The sequence below is a fragment of the Hetaerina americana genome, unplaced genomic scaffold, assembly GCF_022747635.1.
Source record: "Hetaerina americana unplaced genomic scaffold, ioHetAmer1.1.p SCAF_7, whole genome shotgun sequence".
In the NCBI taxonomy this organism is placed as follows: Eukaryota; Metazoa; Arthropoda; class Insecta; order Odonata; family Calopterygidae; genus Hetaerina; species Hetaerina americana.
In genome coordinates, this window is record NW_027287316.1 from 63,664,599 (window position 1) to 63,690,996 (window position 26,398).

The 26,398-nt window shown below is 36.5% G+C and overlaps 1 protein-coding gene across 2 annotated transcripts; it reads right to left on the reverse strand.

The window, feature by feature from the left end:
• Positions 1-5,353: 5,353 nt before the first annotated feature.
• On the reverse strand, positions 5,354-24,671 carry LOC139696181 (polyhomeotic-like protein 2). 2 transcript variants are annotated; one of them, XM_071594816.1, is made up of 16 exons: positions 24,518-24,671; positions 23,924-24,049; positions 23,427-23,520; positions 22,939-23,081; positions 22,164-22,391; positions 20,386-20,602; positions 19,729-19,892; positions 18,971-19,213; positions 16,913-17,085; positions 15,554-16,350; positions 14,622-14,912; positions 12,168-12,365; positions 11,357-11,501; positions 10,393-10,549; positions 6,835-7,140; positions 5,354-5,853 (listed from the first exon to the last, which is right to left on the reverse strand). In XM_071594816.1, the coding sequence occupies exons 1-16, from the start codon at positions 24,668-24,670 to the stop codon at positions 5,650-5,652; spliced, it is 3,639 nt and encodes a 1,212-aa protein (XP_071450917.1). In that variant the 5' UTR covers position 24,671; the 3' UTR covers positions 5,354-5,649. The 2 variants fall into 2 exon arrangements, with proteins under 2 accessions (XP_071450917.1, XP_071450916.1); XM_071594815.1 differs by having other exon boundaries at positions 10,393-10,567.
• Between the last annotated feature and the right edge of the window lie 1,727 nt (positions 24,672-26,398).

Sequence of the window (26,398 nt, forward strand, 5' to 3'; positions counted from 1 at the left end):
ATGGACTGATTAGTAGTATCTTTGAGGAAGGAATCTGGCCGAAAGACTTCGTGAAATCTGTGTTAGTTCCTATTCCGAAAAAGGTAAAGGCTTCATCATGTGGAGATTAAAGAACAATAAATTTGATTTCCCACACAGCTAAAGTCATTCTCAGGATCATCAACAAAAGGATAGAGAGTAGGGCATTATATTACTTAGGGGATGATCAGTTTGGGTTTAGGAAGGGGAGAGACAAGGGCATGCCTTTGCAGTAATGAGACCACTAATTGAGAGCAATATATAATAAATCATGACATTATTTGCCTGTTTTGTAGATTTTGAAAAGGTGTTTGATAGGGTGGATTGGGAAAAATTAATGAGTACGTATATTGCAGAGAATACGAATAGACTGGAGATACACGAGGCTAATCCGCAACCTGTACATGTCTCAGACAGCTCGGGTGCGAGAGGGGGTGGAGTTCTGGATGGGCAGTGTTAGAAAGGCAAGGTTGTACATTATCACCGGAGCTGTTCAATGTATATGGGGAGGACATGATTCAAGAGGCATGGGAAGAACTGAAAGTCGGTGGGGAGTTTGTAAAATCAGTTAGATTTGTTAATGATCAAACTCTAGTTCGTCAGTCCACCAAGTGGTTGCAAGCATTTCTGAGTGAATTGGAAATTCAGTGCAATAGATATGGGATGAAAATCAATGGGAGATAAAAAAAAAGAGAGAGCAAAAACTAGAGCAGGTAGAACAGTTTACATATCTTGGAAGTATTTAGGACCAAAATGGTCTTAGTAGTAGGGAGTAGGGATGTAAGGAGAAGAATTGCACTCGGAAAAGAGGCTTTCACAAGGTGAGAATTGATGACAAGGACGTTGAGTAAGGATGTTAAGAAAAGGCTTGCCAAAATTTTGATGTGGAGCATAGTTATGCATGGCACAGAAACATGGTCACTGAAGCAGGAGGATAAATGTATTTTGGAGGCTTTTGAAATGTGGGTATGGAGAAGGATTGAAAAAGTGAAATGGACCAAAAGGAAAACAAATGAGGAAGTGCTGGGTATGGAGGGCAAGGAGAGGGGATTGTTGGGAGAAATCCCAAGGATGCAGGATAAACGGATGAAGGCTGTACTGATCAGCAGTGGGGTGTTTAAGACTGTGATAGAGGGAGAATGTTAGGCAAACAAAGAAAGTCTAGGAATAGGATATGGATGTTGAATGGGATGAAGGGAGGAAGGAAGTACACAGGGATGAAGAGGGGCTTGTTGTAGAGTAGGATGTTGGGGTTTGTTTTGTTGGGAGAAATTAAATATTTATTTGGTAGTTCTGTCCATCCAAAACCTACCTTAACCGGTAGATTAGTAGTAGCTAATAAAATAAAAAAATTAACAGAAGTGCCACATCTCTGTTAGTCCGACGCATTTCAGTTTTGCAGCAACACCACATGTGAGATATAACTAAACGCACTACATTGTATATATTTACAATTTGGGAACTTTTTGGACTTTCAATGAAATATTAAAACTCTATTGCAAACAGCATAGTGACTCAAAACTGTGGTGTCATCGAAAATCATTATAAGACATCTGTTTTCTATGCCTGATGCTGGAAAATGTACTTAACAGTAGGTATTTTTCCAGCCAATCATACTACGCTTATAGGTCAAAGTTACACCCACATACCTCCACAGCCCATAAGATGTAGGCTGATTTTAGAGCAAATTTCTGAGTATAAACAGTGCATCTTTTGGGCTGGAAAATATGGTAATTACCATTTCAAAGATGTCATATTTTCAATGTTACAAATATAACAAAATTGATGCTGAATGCAATACTAATAACTCTATGCATGCTGACATTGACTTCCAGATAAATGGTGAATATTAGAAAATTATCATAAATGTGAAAATTAATAGCAACTAAAATTTATCTTTTCTCTGCAGAACGAAAGTAATTTTACTCCTACAACATTACAATATGTAATTTGAGAACTTAAGTCCGTTTTACTTTGAAATAAACTATTATTTCCCAGAATGAAAGGGTCAATTTTTTTGGCCGAATAAATTAGATTTTGTTCGGCATATTCCAAAGAAACTGCGGGAGATGCCAGAAAAATCATTTCTTTTGCTATTTTCATGTCTTGGGTAGCTAAGAAACAAAACAAATGCAGAACATTTTTGCACAAGGTAATGCCAACATGAGTGTGCGAGGTCTCTTCAAAAGTTTCCCAAACATTTTGCCCCGTGCACCTCCAGTTGGTTATTTTTTAATCCTCTTGCGTCCGCAAAAATTTCCCAAATAGTCACCTTCCAACACTTTGTTGACAACTTTTTTCAATTAGTTACAGACATTTGTGCAAAGTATAAGTGGGTGTATGTGGAGTGCAGCACAAAATAGATCCATGGAAATGAGCTCTTTGAAAGAGCAGCATTGTTTTGTAAAATTCTGTGCGAAAACTCTGCAAATCCTTCATGGAACCTTTTGATTTTGTTACCAAGGCTTATGGCAAGGATATTATGAAATGTACTGCGTGTTATGAGCGGTTTACCTGGTTCATAAAGGGACGGCAATTAATGGATGATGACGAGCGTTCAGGAAGACCATCAACACTGAATGATGACCCCAACATCGAGAAAGTGAATAATCTCGTTCGAGCCAATCAACATTCGACTGTCAAAGAACTTGCAGAAGAGTGTGGCATCTTGATTGGTTCATGCTAGGAAATCCTGACTGAGAGACTAAGGATGCATAAAGTTGCTGCCAAGCTTTGCTAGATTTTGTTCTTTAACTATATATAACGTCACTTTAGGAGCAGTGATTCAAAATTAATTGGAAACAGTATTTTGTCCATTCCTTCAGTTAAAAGGAGATATAACATAACAGTAACATAGCAAAACCACAAATTTTTGGCTCTGTTCATTTAAAATTTATTTCAGATGCCAAATAAGTAGTTGTCTCAAACTGAAATATTTTACAGCAGAATTATAATTAAAAATTGGTAAATAATTATGTAAGGTCAATAGTATAATCATGTCAATTGTATAATACTTCTACTGAAATGAAGATTCATATAATCATTGGATGGAATTAAGAAATTTCAGAACAGATATTCTAAAACTTTCTCTCCCTAACCTATGCAATTGACATGTCCTGTTTAATGAGAATGGCAATTTAAGGAAAATTAGATGCATACTCACTAAATAGGACGCGGTAGTCCAGAGGCAGAGAATTGGACCACTGACCAGAGGGCCCACTCCTATTCCCAGGCATGCCCCTTTGGGTTCTCAGCTGCACCTGACCTGTGCGATATTTCCAGTACCCAATTTCCCTGGAAACCATAGCCAGCACAGGGGAAGCAACTGACTTCCCCTACCCTGATGTGTGGATTTCACACGCCGGTAAGAGTATAAGTATTGAGTATACTCTACAATCACCTATCAAACCAATGTACAGGTTGGTTATTGTACTTATGGTTGTTTACTAGACCTCGGAGACTTGAGTTTTTATTGAGACTGCCAACCTTTTTATGGCTACATATTTAATTTTTTTTAAATTCAAGTTTGTTACTTTCGGTGATCAATTTTTGGGTAACAGGTAGAAGTAATAGGTTAGCCAAAGCATAAATATGATATAATTGAAATAAGTAAGTCCTTATTCATGAAACATTTTATTTTTAAAATAAATAATGCTTTACGCATGGAAAACTGCGAGGGGGGAAAAACTGATGAAATCCAAATACGTTATTCTCTCATTTCATAAGGAAAGTAAATTCCAATTGCAGGCTCACTCCATAATCAACTATGCAACATAGAAATTACAACTGGCTGCATTAAATTCCCATTTTGAAAATTATAACAGACATGTAACTTATACATGCCACATAATTCCATCTCTTTTAGTCCTAATAGGAACAAAAACTCAAAAAAAAACTATATAATTCCCAGAAATTAAAAAAATGGCTTACAAATACATATTCATTTAAGTTTCACATTCAATGTTGGGTATTCCACAATATCACAAAAGGCATTTATGATAATATATCAATGAGATTAATAAGAACTCCTTGACTTAAGGCTATATATGTATATCCTATCAAATAACAATACATATTACCAGATAATTGAGTTCCACTTTTCCCAAGGATATCAGCAGTCAAAAATTGTTTTGGCCAATTTACGCTGAAGATTTCAATTTTTAAATGAGAGCCTTTGCATGCAGCAGTTTGATAGTGATTTATGAAGACCATTACCAATGGAATTTCTTTCATCATGAGCTGAGAGGACTTTTTTGTTAGTGGACATAAAATTCACAGAACATATAACAATTTATAGGGATAAAAACAACTAAAACTCTACACACATGATGTATAAATATAAAAATGTAGCATTCTTATAGAAAATGCTTCTTCTGTACATGTACATGGATTTCTTAGTTTCCATCATCACACAGACAAACTGACAAACAATAACTGCATCTCCAATACTATACACTCATTAGTTAATTAGATAACAAATCCTGCAATTCAGGATAATTTCTGATAAAATGTGTTTGGCAGTGAAATGAGCTGAAATTGGAAATTCCTTTCTTCAATGCAGTAAAAAACTTTAAACACAAATAAGTTCTTCGCTCTAAGGATGTGAAGCAATTTTTTTAAAAAACTAAAATGAGAGCTATATCCATCCAGAATATATATTATGACTCATCAGTTCTTTCACTCATGAAAGCATTATCCTAAAGCATAGAAAATGTTTTGAGTCTTAATCTTACACCAGTAGGATATAAGTCGCAGAACAATGTACACGTACAAAAAAACAGTAAACAATGCTGTTTTCTTGTCAAATGGATTGTAGGTCATTGATCGCCCTTCGCAATCATACAATTCATGTATCTGTCCATTTCAAGCTTTTGCAGTGCTCTAATTATGCTAAAATTGGCAGCTCTTCGAATGACACCCAAGTAAATTAAGAAATTCCAAAATAATTTTTCTTTTACCATAAATTCACGTGGTAAAAATATGGTCAAAAATTGGCAGGGCCATTTTATCATTGCAATGCCAACATGTCATTGATGGAGAATCGATCTAGCTCCATTTGACATATATTCTCATAATGTGAATGAAAAATTTCTAATTCGATTGAAAAAATCACATTTTGAAATCGTAAAAAGTACTGCCAAAAACATAACTGATATTTTCCAAAAAAAACAGACAATATTATGTCTGCATTAGAAGCATGCTTGTGAAGTTAGTTTCAGGAATGCATTCTCCATGGCATTTCCAACATTTTTACAAAAAATTCAGATCCATACAAAAAAATGATGCTTCTAAACTTTTATCTTACTCTGCAGATGTCCACGGAAGGCCATTGCATGCTTCATCAAACTGTTCACACATCACTGACAGCTCCATTCAGACAATGCCTAATTGTTTGTCTCCCATAAAAACTATGGGAATTATACCATTGCACTCAAACATATGCCACTATCACCTCTGTGGCAAACTTGCTACTTACTTACATTCACTCCCAAGCAATTAAGGAGTCTCCTAATCAAATGAATTGACAAAATGGTCAAGCCATGAGATGGGAGGAATATTGTCCTCACCAGTAGATGGTGTCCAATCTATTTACACCCCAGCCTGGCACTCAACAGATTCCACACACAAGATTCACTTTTCCTTCATGTCACCTCTCATTGTGTCAATACGAGCACAAATTTTTAGGGCTGGCCCCAATTTCATAGACATTGCTGTCATCAAGTGATCTTCTTTCAAGAGAAGAAGAGCCTGTCCATCAATTTCTTGAATTGCGAAGTCCTCCGCATAGTCTGAGCATCCTGGCAAATTCCTGATGAACTCACACACATCAGATACCTAATTAGGGATAGAAATAACAGCACCAATAAACAGAAGGTCGAACATTTTGTGATATAAAACAAGTCTTATGATGAAATCATGATTTTTTTCCTTTTCTTCCAGCTGATTTACCTACTGGGACCCCAACAGACACATTCCGCATTCTCCCTCAGGTTTCCCACATTCACCAGGGTTATATGCCACTGGCTTCAGAGATGAAACCTTTGGATTAGTGAGTCGGTAGATTTTCCACCAGATTACCCATGTATGCTGAATGTCAATTCCAATTTTTCTATGACAAAATAATGCATGCAACAACTCTAGTAAAATAGGAATTTTATCATGATATTCCTTCGACTACAGTGAAATCTTCTAAGACTGCCTTAACCTCTAGCTCTGAAATACAGTGATTCAATACACACGTTGCCACACCACATCCTTCTGCGGTTCTTGGGAAATCAACTGAATTAACTAAAAAAGCCATTGTTCAATTTAGGAAAAAAATTAATGCGTTTATACTTCGACATGATGTGACTCGTTTTGCATGAATATGAAGAATGTTTGAATGTTAGATAACTGTTTAACAGTAATCTGATCCATTATTGAATAAATAAATTCTGTATTCTCATCAAATAAAAGAGTTTGAAGAACTATACTCCAAGGGAATAATTTTCTTTGATGAAGTCACAAAATGAAATCTCTTGAATGAGCTGCTTTACTATTTACATACATAAAAAAACATTTTCATTACTTTTTAAGCTAATATTCAAATGTAATAGCACAAGCATTTGGCAATATATTCACTTCTATTCACCTATGCCACTTAAGACATAAAACCAAAAACTACACTGAGAACATTTAAATCTGCATTGAGTGATAACCCTGTCATATGGATGCTTGCTTTCCCCTTTTCTGTCACACAAATAGGCATCTGCAACGAACTGAAACAGTGACACTGGGAAATGCACACACTCATAATTATTGACCAACATGACTCACCGTCCATTTGATAGGATTCACACGGGGCTGCGGAGGAGTGCTGGGTGTTGCATTTTGCTGTGATGGCAAGGGCCCTGTTTCGGAGGTAGCATTGTCATCTGCTGGATCACCAGTTGCAAGGCCTGAAGTACGTGCAGATGAGGACTCCTGCCCTTGGCCAACTTCCGATGGTGACATGGAAGATGATTCAGCACCTGAAGAGTCATTTGTCTCATTGTCTGTGATGTGACTATTTTCCTCTTGGGTAGTAACATTGGTAGGGCATAAGCGGCTCCCATCTGATTTAACAGGTACCTGATTACCTGACTGTAAATAAAAGATGGAAATGATTATTAGATTTATAAGAAAATAAACATTAAATGTAGCAATGATGTATAAACGAAGATAAATAGTTGCCCTAATTAGGACCTATTAGTTGACACAGGAATAATGCAAAGAAAAGAACAGAGGGACTTGCAATTTTTGATGATGTCGAGGGACATAGAAGTAGCATAATAACAAATAAGAGATGAAGAGAAAAAGTATAAAAATAAGTGACAGCTGCATGAAGTGAGGAGGAAAGCATTATTGGAAAATAGTTAATAGAGTAATATGTAAAGAAGGGTATTAAGGTGAACATTTGGTATTACTGCATAGATCAGACTATTGCAAGTGACAGAATGGTATTAGTACAGACGAAAGTAGATTCCAAAGATGTTGTCAAAACTCTTAGAGAGACCAGAAGGATAAGTAAAATAAAACACAGATCTAAAAAAGGAATAATGGAGACTAGCGAGGATTTATAAGGTACATGGGAGGGGTATTATTTCATTAGGAAGATAAAAAAATAAGATCACAAACAAAAATCAGGGAGTAAGAAATGTAGGAGAAAGTGAAAAAATAGCAGTATTACTGAAAAGTAAACTAAGATATTTAATCATATTATTTACATTAGATCAATCAGGCAATTCTCCTGGCATATCTTTTAATAATTCTCTCAATTTGGAGTTCTTGGGACCACATGCTCACTTCTGTTACTGAAAATCACTTGAGTTCACTTCCAATGTCAAAAAAAGTTTCCTCCAGGGATAAAGAATTGTCACATCTTTCACAGAGGACCAGCCCTGAGACAAGCTATAAACTGCATCCAATATTGCCAATTTCTATCAAAGGTCTATTAAACTTTCAAAGGCTTCTTTCAAAATTCCACTGCTAACATAATTTTCTTGCAAGTACCTAGCAATTGTTTTCGCAAGAGCTTGTGAGTGGTCTATGATGATCGGAACTATGAAATCACAACGATGCATAGATGAGGTATTAAGATCAGAGATATGGCCAACACGACTGAAAAATCATGAGTTGGCCACATCTCATTAACTATAATATTCATTTATTTAAACTCATATTAATTCATTTTTCACATTCTTGTAGTGATTAATTACTGATATGCCTTCCATTATGATTTGAATATTGTTTATGGCATTCATTTTACTACTCTTCTGAATTGTTTTAGTCTTTCCAGAGCATCTCATTCATGCAGACATTAATTGGTGTATTTTGGTTGCTATTGATTTTGATTTGGTATTGGCATTTGTTTTATTGCCACTTGAAAAAAAATTTTAACTATTATTTACACAAATGGGAGTCTTACAAAACAATGCATATACTACCTTGATCAAAAATTTCCCGGAATTTATTCAGAAAATTAAAAATACAAGTTTATTCATCTAAATCTATATTGTCCCCTTCAAAGTAATCCCCATCGACTGCAACACACTTATGCCAGCGCTTGATCCAATCCTCGAAACATTTTTTATATTCGGTTTTCGGTATGTCCATCAGTGCTTCCTGCGATTTTTCCATTACTTCCTCTCGGCTGCTAAAACGCGTTCCCCGTAATGGTTTTTTAACTCGATTGAACAGAAAGAAGTCACAGGGAGCCAAATCAGGTGAATTCGGTGGCTGTTGGATGGTATTTGTTGCATTTTTCGTCAAAAAATTACGAATAATGATAGCACTGTGCGACGGTGCGTTATCATGGTGCAAAATCCACGAGTTTTCTGCCCACATTTCTGGTCTCTTTCGGCGAATTGCTTCACGCAAACGTCTCATAACGCCCAAATAATACTCTTTGTTTACTGTCTGGCCTTCTGGCAAAAATTCATGATGCACTACACCGTTGTAATCCATGAAAACCGTCAGCATTGCCTTCTTTTTTGACTGAAAACGACGTGGTTTTTTTGGTCTCGGCTCATTTGGTGAACGCCATTCACTTGCCTGATGTCTGGATTGCGTGTCGTACTCATAAACCCACGTCTCGTCTCCAGTAATGATCCTTTTGATGAATGTGGGATCGGATTCAGCCTCGCAAATCATGTCTTTTGCGACGTCAACACGGTCTCTTTTTTGCATGAAATTGAGGTCTTTTGGCACCAACTTTGCTGCTACACGACGGAAACCCAAATCATTAACCACAATGTCTTGGGCGGATCCATAGGCAATGTTCAAGTCCTCCGCTATTTCTCTGATGGTTAATTTGCGGTTATTGACCAACATTTCTTTTACTTTATCAATTTTTTCACCGACTTTCGATGTCGATGGTCTGCCACTGCGTTCATCATCTTCGATTGACTCACGACCACTTCTGAACCGCTCGTGCCACTGGTAAACGACCGTTTTTTTTAGAGAATCGTTGCCGAAACACTTTTCCAACATTTCCAACGTCCGTGCGCCACTAAATCCGTTTTTTACGCAAAATTTAATACAAGTTCGTTGTTGCAAATTTAAATCCATTTCTGCAATTGTAAAAAATCGCCAACACACACAGAGATAGATGTACTCTTGGCTACGTAACTTTTGCAAATGTCAAGTTATGACACTAAGATTTAAAGGGAATATCAACAACAGATGTACCAATTTAACAAAAAAAACAGAACTCAAATCGGAACGATGGGAGCGCCACACGGTGGTTATTCCGGGAACTTTTTGATCAAGGTAGTATACCTGTAGGTAAGGGATGGATATCATAACTTAAATTATATTTATGAGATCAGTAATTGAATTGATTTAATTGCTAATGTATTTATTCAATGGACTAGACACATTTGTGGGTTTATATTTCAATTGAAAATCCCTGATTAGTTCGACCACGCAGAGATCCCATGTACATATAGTCTGTTTTCTCTTTCTCCACTTGACTGAAATATGTTCCTTTTGCTTTTTCAAATATTCTCTGCTTAAAATATGCCTTCCTTTTTGTTGCAATTTTGGTTTGGATTGAATTGGCTTACATTATGTACTGCTCACATATTATGGGGTTATATCAGTCTCCTAGAAATATATTACCTCTATAACACCAGGAAAAGAGGACTAAATGGGTAGTTGAGCTATAGTTTGAATATGTTTACCCATAGAAAAGTTCCCAGGATTGTGAAATACATTGGAAAGTAATTCACACGTTAGGTGAAACATGGATGTCATGCTAGTAATTATTGTATTTCTGAGGAATAAATTCATGAAAGATTATACGTGTAACACTAATGCCACTAGTACTATTAGATACACAATAATGGCACTCACCCATTCCTGGCCTTTAGATTTCTGCCAATCTTGCTTGACTTGGAGTTCCTTGGGGGAGACAGAATTGACACCAACAGGGACAGCATTAACTGCAGACACAGTATTGGTCCCCTTTTTGGTTGGTGATTCTTCTGGCTTGTACAGTCCCGAACGTTTGCTGCAACCAACGTTGAACCTGTCATGTTATATGTTGCCACCATTTTGTTTTCAAATGATAAGATATACACTCTCTATGTAAGGGAGTGGATTTCTGAGCATTTACTTCATTAAACTAAGCTAATGCTCCCAAATCTTATTTCTGAGATCCTAATTACTGTCGAGTAGTAATGCCACATCCACATAGTAAACAATGATTGCAATTCCACTGAATTATTTTTCTTTTGTAAAAGAGGGTTTGCTATTCAGCACAAATTTTTTTGTTCCAGCTTTCATGGAAATTTGAATTAAACTATTTAGGTTACCCAGAGAACATGTCATCATCCACATTTAATTAAAGATAAAGTACAAAAACCCATTATATAGGTGCATTTAACAGATTCAAATTTCAAAAGGGTGATCAGAAATTATATTCATATAGTAATGGCCATGAGTCATGGAAATGATAACTTGATTTGGAGAAACTTGAATGTTTAAGCACATCCATATAATATTCAGTCCAGTTAGAGAATGTTGATTAACCTACACATCAATTATTTACAAAACTATTATTAACATTATTGCTTATTAATGTAAAAGTGGAATATGCCTTATAGCTCTTTAGAAATTTAAAAAGCAAATTCTAAGCAAAAATTCAAATTTGTTTAGTAAACCTCGGAGAGATTCATTTCAGAAATAATTCACAGTGGATTTAGAGCAACATTAATACGTAAATATTAAGTTGTCTAAAATATCATATCGAAATATTTATGAAATGATTTCCACACAACTGATAAACCAAAGTGTTGATTTACATGTAAGCACTCACCTTTTGGCACAAGCTAGAGTACAAAATCTCTTTGATTTCTTAAACTTAGAGCGCAGGTCCACCTTCCCACAAAATTCACATTTGGCAAGATCAGCTGGAAGTTTAGCAGGTTGTGGAACTTGAACATCTGGCATCATCTTTTTCTCTACAAGAAACAAATCACCAGCAATTACAACCCTGTGAGCAACTGAAAAATCCACTGTTATAGACAACTCCAAAAGTTCAATTGATGAAAGAGTTTAATGAATGACAAGTAGGTTGGACTGCTGTTACAGGTTCATGGGGTGACAAATGGACACCCATAAAGCACGTCAAAAACTCAGCCCCATACTTCTCTCACCCAGATACTGTCAATCTTCATAAACTAAATTTGCTCCTTTCCCTTTATAAAATTTAATGACAAATTTTGACCATTAAATTCTAATTATTTACGTATGATGGACTGATCTATGATTAGACCGATAGAAAATGAAAATTTTATTTATTTTGTATACATGGTAATTGATCATTTATGGTAACATTACACAGCCGAGTCTCACAAACTTAGAACATTGACATTAATCCAATTATTTTTTTAGAGTTCAACAATTCCATAAAAATGTTGAAAGGTTAGAAAAATGAAGACTAATACAGTATTATGTGAATCCTCAATTTAAACATCACTACTACCACCATTTTCTAATGGTTTCTTCCCCCTTACTATTATAAATTAATTATAAATCTTTTAATTAATATGCCTAAAAAAATATCTACAAAATAATTGATAGCCACCACTTGAATGAGGCATAAAAAGGTATCAAGGAAAGCTTACTTGGCGGCTCCTCAGATTCATTTGATGCTGGTGGCACGTGTACATGGTTAGGCACATGGTGATGCTGGGAATTCTCTTTTTCCTGTGAACCTGGTTGCTGAGCCGTATGATTCTGCATTATCTGATTGTTTGCTTTCAATGACGGTTGTGCCATTTCACTTAACAATGATGAACGGTTGACAGCAAATGGCTCAGAGGCTACAAGGAAATAACATTTTATTTAAAATTTGACACTGGAAACATATGATTCTATCATGAATAACTACACACTTTAAAAAAAATTGCAAAATTTAATACCAGCTTGCATAAAAAGAGGAATTATTTAGAAAATTGGTTTTCACATGTCACGGTTCCATTTTACATTTTTTTTTGTTTCGGAGAGAAAAAATTATTTTCACTGGAAAATCATTAAGTCAGAAAATTGCATCTCCATTTATTGCATGAGCAGACAACTGACAAGAAAAAGATATCCATAGGTATTTAAAAGATTTTTGAAGAATTTAATTTAGCGAGGCTATTAAACATGATGCTCAAAATGATAATTTGAAGCATTCTTCAAAGGAGAGAATAAAAATTATGATAAAATGATAGTTACTAATAATTGAGGTGTACTAGCACATGGATAATGGTGGATCAATACATGTCAACAAAGTCTTCCACAGATACATGAATAAAGGAAAGTTAGTTAAAGAGTTAGGAAAGAGGCGGGGAACCCAAATTTTATAGGCAGAAATGATCACAAATTTAAGGTAAAATGCCAGGCACAGAGAACAAATAAAAAAAAATTTTCTTTTCTAAATAGAACAATTGTTGATTGGAACACCTTCCCTGCAAAAATATTCGAGCCCTTTCCTAACAGAGTGTATACTTTTAAGAATAGATGTAAGGCATATATGTATTAATTTGATTGATGTGTGGTGTATTGTACGAGGGTTATCCGGAAAGTAGTACCCGTTCGTGCCGCATGAAGTGCTGACGACGCGAGTAGCCGCTGGACGAGGTCAGATAGCTTCAGTGGCTTGTCTGCCTTCTCTGAGCCAAGTTGTGTGACGCTAGCATTGCCTGTGTTGTTTCTGTGATTGTTTACAATGTTTAAAAAAATTGAGAACGCCGCCAGTTGTGAAGTGAGGGCAGTGATTAAATTCCTCAATGCAAGAAACGTTCGCCCATGTGATATTCATCGCCAATTAAAGGAGGTGTATGGAGACAATGTAATGGACGAGTCGTCTGTTCGGCGGTGGTGTCGCAACTTCAACATGGGGAGGGGGAACACACACGACGATGAGCGTTCGGGGAGACCGTCTGTCATTACAGACCAACTGGTGAGCTCAGTTGACGAATTCGTGAGGAACGATCGGCGCGTCACAATTGATGACATCTGTGAGCATTTTCCCAATGTTTCTCGAACAATTGTTCATGAAATTGTTAAACACCATCTGCATTATGCAAAAATTTGTGCAAGATGGGTCCCTCGCGTATCTCAATGAGCTGGCGGCGAAGGACTATGCAGCAGGAATACAGAAACTTGTCACACGTTATGACAAATGCCTTAATTTGCTTGGAGATTATGTTGAGAAGTAGTTTAAAGTATCCTCTTTCAAATAAAATTTTTTATGTTTGTTAATATTTACTTTTGTCTTTTTATTTCACGAACGGGTACTACTTTCCGGATGACCCTCGTATTATAGGTAATAGCTTAATTTTTTTTAAATATATCTTTTTTTCTTGCTGATTAATGGTAGTAAATGGGATGGGGATTCACTTGCTTTGTTAAAGAGATTTGTGTTTTGAAGTCTGGTTTTATGTATTATCTTTTGCGATTATTTGGGACTTGTGTGCCACCTGACAATGTCTATCAGCACATGTGTATTTTTAATAATAATAATAATAAAATGTTTAAGTTTTCATGCCCAGTAACATGCATTTATGTGCCCTGATATGCACTTGCCCCAGGATAAATTACATGCATATTAACAGATACTAGGAGGGGAGCCAGGCCATTAAGAAAAGGGAATTCCCCTGAGGTGTTCTTCAAGTCAAGAATATAATATTCATTCTTTCTAATTTGTTGTGAATTTTTTAAGCATACAGTCCTTCTGATAACATCCTATATATCTCAATATTAAACGATATCTATAGTTAACTATTTAAAAATATGGGATCCAAGCATTCAGAAAACTGGTGCTATATTAAATTACTGCACTTGGGTAATATCCATTATTTTAATGAAATATTTCCTGATGGATGCGTATGATGCCTAGAAGGATACATATAATTTCCTTCTATTAACTGAGTCCATGCACCACACAAAATGCTTATATTTATTCACAATTAACACTCAATGTTAAAAATCCTTTTTAAGGATTCCATCAAAGAGATGCATTAATTTCAAAACACACACAAGTGTAAAAACTATATCTGCAATTGAGAGGATGGTTAAATAATTGAATTTACCTTCTTGGATGACAAAACCCTCGATGACATGTGTCAGTACTTGAGGCTTCACCAATGCCTTGGGTGGAGGTAACTTGTGAGATTCTCTGGATGTGCCGACAACCATCCCAGTGAGGGTCCCAGTTCCGGCATTGGGGCCATTGGTTAAACTCGAGGATCCGACAGGCATACTTTCAACCTTGCCCCCACTGCCTTCCTCTCCAGTGCTTGCACTCTCCATCGAAATGGAAGCATTGCCCACAGAAGCTTCAGCTACACCATTGGTCACCTTCTCCTTCTCACCATTCACAGCTGAATAAATGAATGAGAAGAACATATCAGCAACTTTTAAGGGATGTGTCATAAGATGAAAATCATATGTTTTGCTCTAACTGAAAACCAGTTTGTAACCTAGATGTCGCCAGTTGGACGAAAACCTGCTTGAGGCCTCTTTTTTAAAAAAAATTCATCATAATTGTTATACTCTCATTTTTGTCTCGACAATGAGAAACTGCACCAACTAGAATACCTTTATTAGAAATTTTGAGGAAATGGACATGAGTTTTAAGAGTCAATAAATAAATAGTTTGATAAGTTTTATTATAGTGTAAATGAATATCTATGTAAAAGTGTGCAATAGCTTCCTGTTATAACTGTATTTGGTGATTCTGTTTGGGAACAAGGTGGTCTATATCTCATTGATGCGTCCTGTACAACTGCCATGTATTCTCAATACTGTAATCTGTGTCTGCTGGACAAATAAATTTATTTTTACTCAAAGCATATAGTCATGTAAATCCCAAAATACATAATGGAACATAAATGAGTTTTTCTATGCGGGAAATTGTCAATAGTTACACCTACAGTTTTACAGGGACTACACTGATCAAATAATTGACCATTATGGCTAATAATTGTGCATGAAAAGAGTCATCGTTTCAAATCTTATTTACCTTCTGCATTTTGCGTTGGAGCAATCCCAGTCTCAACCACTCCTTCCATTGGTGTTATTCCTGGAGCAGGGCTTGCTTCGCCATTCCTCCTTTCTTCAGCAACCACCATCACAGAATTGCCACCATCCCCAACACTCCCTACCCCCACATCCCCCTGTGGTGAGGTCCCCGTCTCCTCTTTGGCTGGCACCTGATTGTTCACCATCCCTCCAGGTGCACCAGTAACTACAGAAAGCACTGGCCCTGCCTGCACCATGTTAGTAGAGGAAGTCACCACAGACACTGGTGGCGAAGACCCTGGGACACTTTGCATGGCTTGGTTAGGAGATGGCGCAGCTGCTACCATGGCAACCATTGATGGCATCATTTGGTGTTGCATGTTGGTGACTTGGGAAGGATGGAGTTGGTGAGAGGGCGATGACGGGGGCGCTGCAAGGGACATGCTCACTGGCATGCTTGTGACAATACCACTGGGGGTGGGAGCGCCCATGGGCCTCAAAGGCGATGCCACCGACACGCTGGGGCCATTGGCGTTCCCCGACGGGGAAGGAGGGCATCCCGCCTGCCCCATGAGCTGGGCCTGCAGGGAGGGGTGAGGGAGGAGGACTGCCGTCGGATGTCCAATTGTCATTGGAAGGGTGGGGGCGGGGGAACAAGACGTGGATGTGGAAGTGGTGGTGGAAGTGGTCGAAGCTGATGAAGAAGTGAATGTCTTTACTGCCTGGAGGGTGAGCTGTTGCCCTTTGTCTGGCAGCAGAGGAGCACCATTGGTGGGGGCACTGGTGAGAATCATTCGACTGCAACAGAGGAGATTAAATTTCAGATAATGGAGGTAGCATGTCAAATCAGTAATTTATATAAGGAAACCAGTTACATTAATCTTTTTCTGGTTTTAAGTTTATTATAGAATAATTATTCCATTAGGCACACATTTTCCCTCATGTACTGCATACATTTTTGTTTAAGGCTGCTACAATGAGCACAAATTAAAAAAGGGAGGATTGATTTCAATAGTATGTAATCCTGTGATACAAGTTTCCTTAATTCTTCTAAAAATTAATTTTTTGGGTTGACACAACTGATCTTGTAACTGGACAATTCACGAGGCAACATTTTTAACATTTTCTCATGAACCTAAACAATAACTCGTTAATTAACAACATGGTCATTATAAGCTGGTCACACCTGATGGAATATTTCCATCAACTGTGCTTATTCTACAAGAATTCCTTCAAAAAAATTTAAATAATCCATCATGAAATAACATTCAAGTTCAATGGTGAAAAAATTTATATTAAAAATATGCTTCCTAAACATGAACCTGAAACTATACTCAAATGTAAAAATAGGTTCTCTTACTTGGACACAGAAACCTGTGCGGCCACAGCAGCCAACTGCTGTTGTTGTTGGGTTTGGTGTTGCATGTTAGCTGGACTAATTGGTTGAGGTTTTGTTTGGTTGGCAGCATCAGCCTTCATACTGGGAGCAGGAGATGCCCTATTCATTGTTGGCTTTATCCGCACTTTTCCCTGCTAAAAATAAAAAAGTAATTAATTCATTGCAAATACAGAAATGCTACCATCAAAACCATAAATAATAATTAATGAAATTTTTATTCTGGGACCACTGCTATTATGAATAAATTATATTGCTGAGCAAAAAAAAACTAAAAAAAGGCATAGAATTTATAACATAACAAAATTATAATTGTAATACTTTCATTGCAGATAAGTAAGGAGATCATGAGCATGAGATTAATTATTCACTCATATTGAAAATTTTATGATTACTTCCAGTGTCATTTTAAAGTCTCTAATTCAGTTACAGAATGGCAAATGTTATCAACACACAAATACTTTGTTTTAATTTCAGGAAAATAAAAAGACAGAAAAGGCTAACTGACTGAAGTAGGGCTAAACTTGCAGCAAAATGTTTTTGAAAATTTTCCAAATGAAATAGAAATTCAAACACATGCACATGCAGAGTGATTTTAAACTACAATAATTAAAATTAACACTTTGGACATAATGATAAATTAGTCAGAAATCCATTTTCGTATTAGGACACTGGTGGCTTTCAGAAACACTGGCTTCCATTATCATTGATAAACTTTAACATTAATAACGATGATATTATATGTTATGTATATAGCACATTTATACCTCATTATTATGAAAACATGAAAACCAAGAGCAATGTCAAATTAATTCTCTTTACCTTTTCATTATATAATAATACGATTTCAAAAATAACTGCAGTTGCAGATTGCCAGTACAAAGGTCTACTGCAAGGCTTATAGTGACTGAGATGAAACATAAGGTAGATATGACTGGATTAATGGCAAACAAAATTTGGTTCACAACTATGAATTGCTTATGCACCTCATTGTGACTATTAATCAGTTATAACTTTGAAATATCATGGAAGACTATTCATCAACCCCTAAAGTGGGCTTATTGCTTAGAATTAAACATTAATTATAAATTATCGCACAAGATCAAATGCTTATTACCCTAGGAAAAATACAAACCCGTCTTCTACAGCACATTTTGGGATCTAACATAGACAAAATAGACATCATTGAACAGAAAGAAGTTTATGAACTCTGATTGGATAACGGTAATGCTACATCACTTGGGTAGACCGACAGAAAATTGAACATCAGAACCAAAAAGAAAACTTAGCCATCTACACAAACAACAAATGCAATTCTCAATTCACAAGACACATATTAACACACAAACATCACAGTGTATTCCAACCCAGGATCATACATATGGGAAAAAAGGTCCAAGGTTAGATGTGCTTGAAGAATTAGTGACAACCACTGGCAAGAAGACTCTTCTGGTTAACTAGCTATTGTACCCTTCATTCTCTCCCCTTTTAAGATTCCCATTACCCCACCCATCTCTCTTGACCACTCATAAGTCAAGCCCCCTCCAGGTGTCAATAGCTAGCTGTTCCCCCCTGGTAACTATTACCCTAACATGTTACTCCTTCCACCCTTCCCATGGAATGAACCCACACCCTCTTCCCGAGACGGCACATGCTCACTGCTTTTAAATGCATATTCACCCGAAGTAATGAGTATTCAATGAAAGTATGTTCAATGAAACTGGAAACCATCGTCATTGAAAAAAATATTAACTATGGCTGTGTTTTATTTTGTCTATACAATTGAAAATTAAACAAACTTTTCTTAGGCTTAAAAAAATTAAGTTAAACAGTTTCATATTTCACGCACAACTTTGGTTTAACTGGGAGTGTCCATCAATCACATTTGAACCTTGGACCCTCAACCCTTTGGCCAAACCCTCCACTCAGTGAGCTACTAAACCACTTAATTCGGAACCAAATCATGCAAATATATTTTAAATATAAAATAACATAAAAGTGACATACATTAGGGGGCCTTACAATTCCTTTCTGCATTTGCAACTGTCCCATTCCAAGACCACCAGGTCCACCACTGGAGCCTGTTTGGGTGGAAACAGAACTCGCTGGACGCAGTATATTTGGCAATCTTGGGGGCAATACAGTATTTGCCACCGAAGTCTTTGGTTGTATGTTTGCCTGGATTGTTGTTCCAGTACCAGCGTTCCCTGTCCCACTCGCTTCCATTCCTCCTACACGCCCCGCATTGGTGCCTACAGATGCAACCTATAAATTGTAAATGGTATTATTAGCCAGATTATTAACGAAAAATTTCCAATTAAATTTACCATATCAAAAATATCCTTTTGAAGAAAATTATATTGAGCGAAAAAAATAAAGTGAGGAGTACTATAATAAAATAAATGGTTAGCATCAACACAGATTGCCACGAGATTTTTCTTGGACACAACATGGGTGAACGTCCATATTTAATACTTTCTGAATCATTCATGAATGCGAATTTCATCATTATTTATACTTATATATATAGTCATTTTTCATTGTTAATTTTTCCACAATCTGTGAAAATAAGATAATGACGGGCAAATTCAGTGTTATTTGGGATCTTCAGGGTTAAGGCTCCAAAATTTTGCATCAATAGCTTTCATTATTTCTTCGCTTTCAGCTTCCAAATTTTCCATTACACAAAAAAATTCACCATTTAAGTTGCTTTTTCTGGCAATACTAAAAAGTGCTTTCTCTGGAAAGTATATAACCCTCTGAAAGGGTAAACAGCATACCTTCATAGCCAGTTGATGGTGTTGGTGATGGATCTGATGTGTTAGCTGAGGCTGCGCTTGTTGAGCCTGATGTTGCTGGTTGTTCCCATTCCCTTGATTTTGTGTCCCCGTGCTTGCAGCATTAGAACTAGTTTGCATTCCTGTTGGAGTACCGGTGAGATTTGCTAAAGTATGGTAAAACAAATAAGTAAAATTAAACTTCGAAAATTTTCTATCAGTCACTGAAGGATGACAACAAGTTGAAAAAATATAATAAACCAAACTAATGAATCCTGCAGCAAAAATTTACACATCCTAGAAATTGAAATGGCACCCGCTATTGCTTTAAAATGGCATCCCCCACACTTAACATGAGGTATTTCAATGCCATTCATTGATATGACCACTTCATTGATGCTGATAATTAGATATGCACACTGCTCAAAACAGATTGCACAAAAAAAGGCTAAGAAATTGTTTTGGTTTCCCTCTTTGTAGAAAGCTCAAGTGATATTCTGCACAAATGTGTGGGAATGAAGCTCCATAATTAACTCTGATACATTGTAGCTGGCAGATAAAGATTAAAATACTATCTGCCACGCTTCTCATACAAAATTCAAGATGAAGAGCAGGACAAATATTAATCATAGCAAATAGAGATATTAATATCTAACTCACGATTGTGTGTAGCCACTTGCTGTGGAGGTGGGCTTTGTATAAAGACTCCTCCCTGCGTGGCAGTGGGGCCCTGGCCTCCTTGGCCACTTGGATCATGTGGCTGTGCCCCTCTGATGAATATTGGATTCTGAGTAGTCAGGAGTGCAGCTGGTGACTGCAAGCCCCCTGAAGTGGCCCACGTAATGCCTGAAGGTAACTGCCCAAACTGCCATGGAAACTAAAGTAAACACAAATCATAAGTGTATTAGTCCACAAATTACTAATCGAGCCTATTTGAAACTTATTAAGTTCGACTCTAATGAGGAAGATTGAAGACTGAGGAAGAATATGGTATGAATAGGTTAACGATGCTTAAAAATGTCCATATCCCAAACTCTTGCTAATACTCTAGCAAATGATTCATAGTTTTCCAAATATCACATCTTCAATTGTCATCGATATATATTATAATATCCAGTTCAATAAAGCCAAAGTTCAGAAAGTTATCCACAAGGAATTTTACAAATGTATGATAATTTAAATGATGCCTAGTCCAACCCAAAATGCAAAATAATAATCTACAGTACAGAGTTGTGTAGTGGTACAGCAACTGCAAACAAGTGTACAATGCTCTGTACGCCACTCTGTTTGGTCTTCATTAGCATCAATGCTATTAAAATTAATGTGAGAGAGCCGATCAAATCCAGCACACTTCATTCAAACTATATCTTAGATGAGCCATGATCATTCACCCTAGTGCCCAAGCAACATGCCAAAGATTTATTACCACGTAATATATTAGTAAGAGAGAGAACAATTAAAATATTTCCAGTGTACAGAAAATTCTATTTCATAATGTTGTAAGTACCTAAATGAATTATAATTCGAGTTCAATTTTGGGGGTAAACAAGTTTGATTCCCTTTTTCTCCAGTAAATACAGCCTTTTTTTCTTTGCTTCTTCATTTTTGTCGATTTGTTTTCATTGTTGCTCAGGCTGGAGGCTCATTCAAGTACCAAAATGAGTGAAGCAACATCTATTGGCACTAGGCAAAGGTCAGAACATCCAACAGAATCTTAGGATTAGTTATTACTATCCTCCTTGAATCTCAATCAAACAATTAGATGCGATATATTTTTACAGTGACAGATTTGGAAAAATGCTACAGGGAGACACTTTACTGAGTAATGGCCAGGGAGACTATTAGGTATCATAACCATCAATTAAACCTTCCACTAAGCTATTATTCAATTCGAAGTTTTGTTTTTCTCTATTTCATGCAAAAAATTTTGTTCCGAGATATTCTGGTTGAGGGAATTCTTCCTCTAATATCCAGTAATGCAGAGTCACTTTTGGTGATCGTTGTTAACAGTTGAAAGATAGTTTTCCACGTTAAATTCAAACACATTACTTTTTTCCATAGTCTTTACTGCACATGTATCACCTCATGTGGTAACACTGGATCACGCTACATGATAATACTTCACTTTCCCAATAAATACAACATAATTTTTGCAAATATATTGACTAAAAACTGTGAAAAGTACAACACAGCTTTAAAATTATAGTATTGTCTGAAATCAATATAAATTTATAAAAATTTCAATAAAATCATTCTAAAATGTTGTGATTAAAAATTTGCAAAAGATTACACACATTATCATTTTATTACAAGTCATTATATTCTACTCACCTTATACATTTAAAATTCATTTGGGGTTAAAGAAAGAGAAAAGGGAGGTGCACCGGAATTATGATGCAGGAAGAAGAAATGTGATAATCTGGCAAATAATCACTCACCTGAATTGGACTTATCAACTGAGCTTGGTTGCCCAGCATGGCAGCAGTCGGAGCTTGCGTGGTGATGAGCTGGGGCTGAGAAACAACGCACTGTTGCTGCTGCTGTTGTTGCTGCTGGTTGTTGCCACCCTTCACACCACCACCAGTCCCCCCAACACCACCACCAACACCACCCCCACCCATACCGTTGGATGACACTACATTGGACTTTCCTCCACCGCCCATAATCTGAAAATGTTTAGAATGCAGAATTGGTAAATTGGTAACTTAAAACAGCAGGTTGCACCATTTTTATTCAATGGCCTTTGAAATACCATCCAAATCCATGCCCACAAAAAAGCTGTCCTGCATCCAAGCCCCTCAGAAAATTTGAGAATCCAACTTTAAGACGAGGAAGCATTTTTACATGCCTCACAAAAATATTGACACCATGGCAATGGCAATAGGGATTGATATGACTCCAACTTACTAACCAGTTAAGTCACACTAGGCATCAAGGAAGTAAATTGAAACTCTTAGTAAGGGTTGGTTGAACAATAACTAGCAGCCTATATGATATACAATATTGAAGGATTAATAGGAAGTGGAAATTCTGGGATATGATTCCATCAGTACAGGCTAATAATGATTAAGTATGATGAAATTAATGTAATGCCAAAAAAATGAGGGAAATGCTGAAAATCCCCACGAATTTTCTTAAAATCTCATACTATGCAAATGAAATTGCTATCTCAATTATATACGTATCTAATGATATACTGTGATCAAAACAAACCTTTTGCATATCTCCAGGTTTCCCCCCTTGGCCATGAGCATGCGCAGGAAGGATGTTCGGTTGACTGCTGAGGACTCCTAACTGGCTGATCACCAAAGTCTGGTTACTTGTGGTGGGAATTGTGGCATAGCCCGGGAAGGATGCTGATTTCCATGCAAAAAGCAAATTTAGTTACAATTGTAAAATTTTACAGAAATCAGAAAATGGTAAAAGGAATTAAGTACACTTGTAACACTACATAAAGCTAATTTAAAAATCTAAACAGAATGCATTAATTAATGCCAAATGCAAGCAACTATGAAATGTATATTGCACAAGAGAAAGTCATTGGTACTTCTGGTTGTTGAACCAATGACATTCTAATGCTCCTGTACTGCTTTGTGCCTCAAAAATGCAAAAATAATGATGGCACAGGAAAATTAGTTTGTATGTAAATAAGCACTAGAAAATTTTATTTTTAACTTATTAAATTTCAATTAACAGCTTACCAGCCTGGCCTGCTTGGAGCACTGACTTTCCTTGAGTTGTAATCATATGCTGAGCCAGTTGATTAGGCTGGAAAGGTTTACCAGCAGCAATTACCTGCATAAATAAAATTACAAACATAAAATATAAAATTGAAATTTGATTTCCTGACCTTTCTTGAAGCCTGTCTCTTATTCCCATTCTACCCTCAGCTGGTAGATAACTACTAACTACCCTGACAATAATTTTAAGTAATTAAACCAGACTTCTATTTTGACAAAGTATACATGAAGTACAATAAAATTCACATGACTATGAAAAAAGGAACTTATCAACTTAAAAAGTAAATCTTAAAGATTATTATTCCAGATGCTCGCATAAGGTAATTGAAATTAAGAATGCAAAAATGTAACCACTTAATAAAAGTTTATTTTCAATTTTAATAGGTTAAACTACACTATTGACAACAATTCATGAGTGCAGAACTGCTCCAAGAGGTTATAAAATTGATTGAACAAACCTGTATTGCAGGATTCATGCCGGCAGGGTGCAGGGCAATATTCCCTGGCATTAACAGCTGCCCCTGGGTGTTGTAAATTTGCTGAAGGTATGTTGGATTCTGCAGGGGCTGTTGGATTACTTGCACCTGAAAGGCATTATTTTCAAGAAATAAATATTAAACTTTCTGCAAGTCTCAAATTGAATAGCGGTTAAAAGTTTTAATGAGGGCAAATACTTGCTGTACTGGCGTAAAATAACTGGAGATGCTATGAGAGGCTTCTTCCAAAACACTTATTATGAATTAGCCAATTGCAAAAACAAATACACAGAAGCGAGAGACTAGCTCAATGGCATATCTACTCGTTAATTCTATTCTTCAATCAAGTTGAAAAAGTTGGCATGATTTAAAATTACTGATAGAGCTTAATCCACAAGTAAGATGAAAAAATTGACCTTTTACAATCATGCTTGCCCATAAATATTTGTTTCAATGGTTATGAACACCAAGTTCTGGGTCAACTTGGTGAGAGCCAACCATTTTCCTGGCACGGCACACCAAGCAACCATCATGCATAACCCACACTCATCTCCGATTTAAAAATTTCAGACTAACCCTTCCATGTCCCCACTCGCTCACTTGGTGCATCGCAGAATGTGGATGGGTAAGTGTTTGAGGAGTGGGTGCTTGGGGTGGTGCCATCTGCTGCTGCTGCTGTTGCTGTTGCATCTGCGTCTGCTGGATGGCAGCCGCAGACATGGTCGCCATGTTGGCATTTTGACCACTGCCAACATTCTGCTGTTGCTGGACGCCACCAGCATTCCCTCCTCCCGTGCCCCCTCCGGCATTACCACCACCCCCTCCCCCACTTCCTTGCTGCTGCTGCTGCATCTGTTGTGACCCAAAGGAAACATGTTAGCACTTTTGTCGGAGTGGTTGAACGCCAAAATGGCTTATAATCTCTTTATTAATGGATTCAAAAGTAAAAAAGTTCAAGGATTCATTTCTCCACAATCTCATTGGACAATGGTAAATGGTTTCTTAAGGACTAGTTCATCACATGATAAATGGTAAGACATGCCATTGACTCTTGAAATTGGCACATGGGTGACCACTCTGTCGCTGACACTTTATATGCACCTCTAATTCTCAGATATGATACGAGGCATTCACAAAATTGATCACAAAGAATCAAAGTTGGGAATCAAACAGAGAAGTGACCAATGAATACATTTACAACTTGAAAACTCGTGTGCTTATATATTAAATCTACAGTTTTTTAAATGGTCAACTTGATTTTACTGGGCTCCTCTAATAAATGAATTTTCTTCTAATCAGGCCATCAAGAGATATTCTTCAGTTTCCTTTCTTCAAAAGTAAATTTTCCTTAAAAAATCTCTCAACGGAAGCAAAAATGTAGGCCGTGAAATATGTAGTTAAATAAATTTTCTTTGAGCCTAACCCCTAATCATTTAAACATATCAATATTTAAAATCAATGTTTTCTCATTACCAAGAGATTTGGTATGAGCATTGATTGATATTCGTTTCTAGCACACAATCTACATTTCTTCTGATGCATGAAAACGGCCATAACTCTAAATTTCATCCTATGATTGTTACTGCAGGGACTGATACTTTTGTAATTATTTTTGCTTACTTTATTTAATATTTCTCTCAAGCCAATCTTCCCAAATATAAATTTATGATTTTTTTCAGGTTAAGAAATAAGTTGCTTAAAAAGTTACATCACTCATATGCACCACTTTTATTCGCTTGATACACAACATTACCTTTTCTAACCATCAATTCTAAATGAGTTTAATTAATGATAACACTATTTACATGGTATGCTCATTCCAGGGATTGCACACCCCTCTGAAGAGAATGTCAATACTAAAAACCATTTCACACGATTCAGGATTCACCCTAGATAGTTAATAATTTCCTGGCAGAGTAAATGATCCTGAATTATTATTAATAATTTTTCTACAGTATATTTCTGCGGCCAACAATAATGAAAATCACACTTTTTAGACGATCAGTGAGAAAGAGCATATGGCAGAAGTTCTCAGATTTTATGGAGGAGCAATACGCCTTTACAATAATTATTTTACTTGACAAAATACATTGTACAAAAAAGCGTATCAACTTGCGTATTGATTCACGTGTCAGCGTAACAACTAGAATTTTTAAATGATATTCCACCCAAAATAATACACGATTTTCGATGTGTTTGTTATTAAAATTAATGTGAATGTTATCAGGATGGATATCTAAAAAGAGACTAATGCAAGGCAGAATTCTTCTCTGGTCTTTCTTTCACCCTCGGGTTCTCCATCTCTGGAAACGTTTCGACAACCAGCTTAGCCAACAACTACAAGGCTTCCACGGACGAAACGGACATTGAAATGAAGTCGGGGAGAAACTGACCCGGTGGAATTTACACAGAGAATTAAGTACCACTTGAGGTTTTATGAGTAATTTATTCATTTCT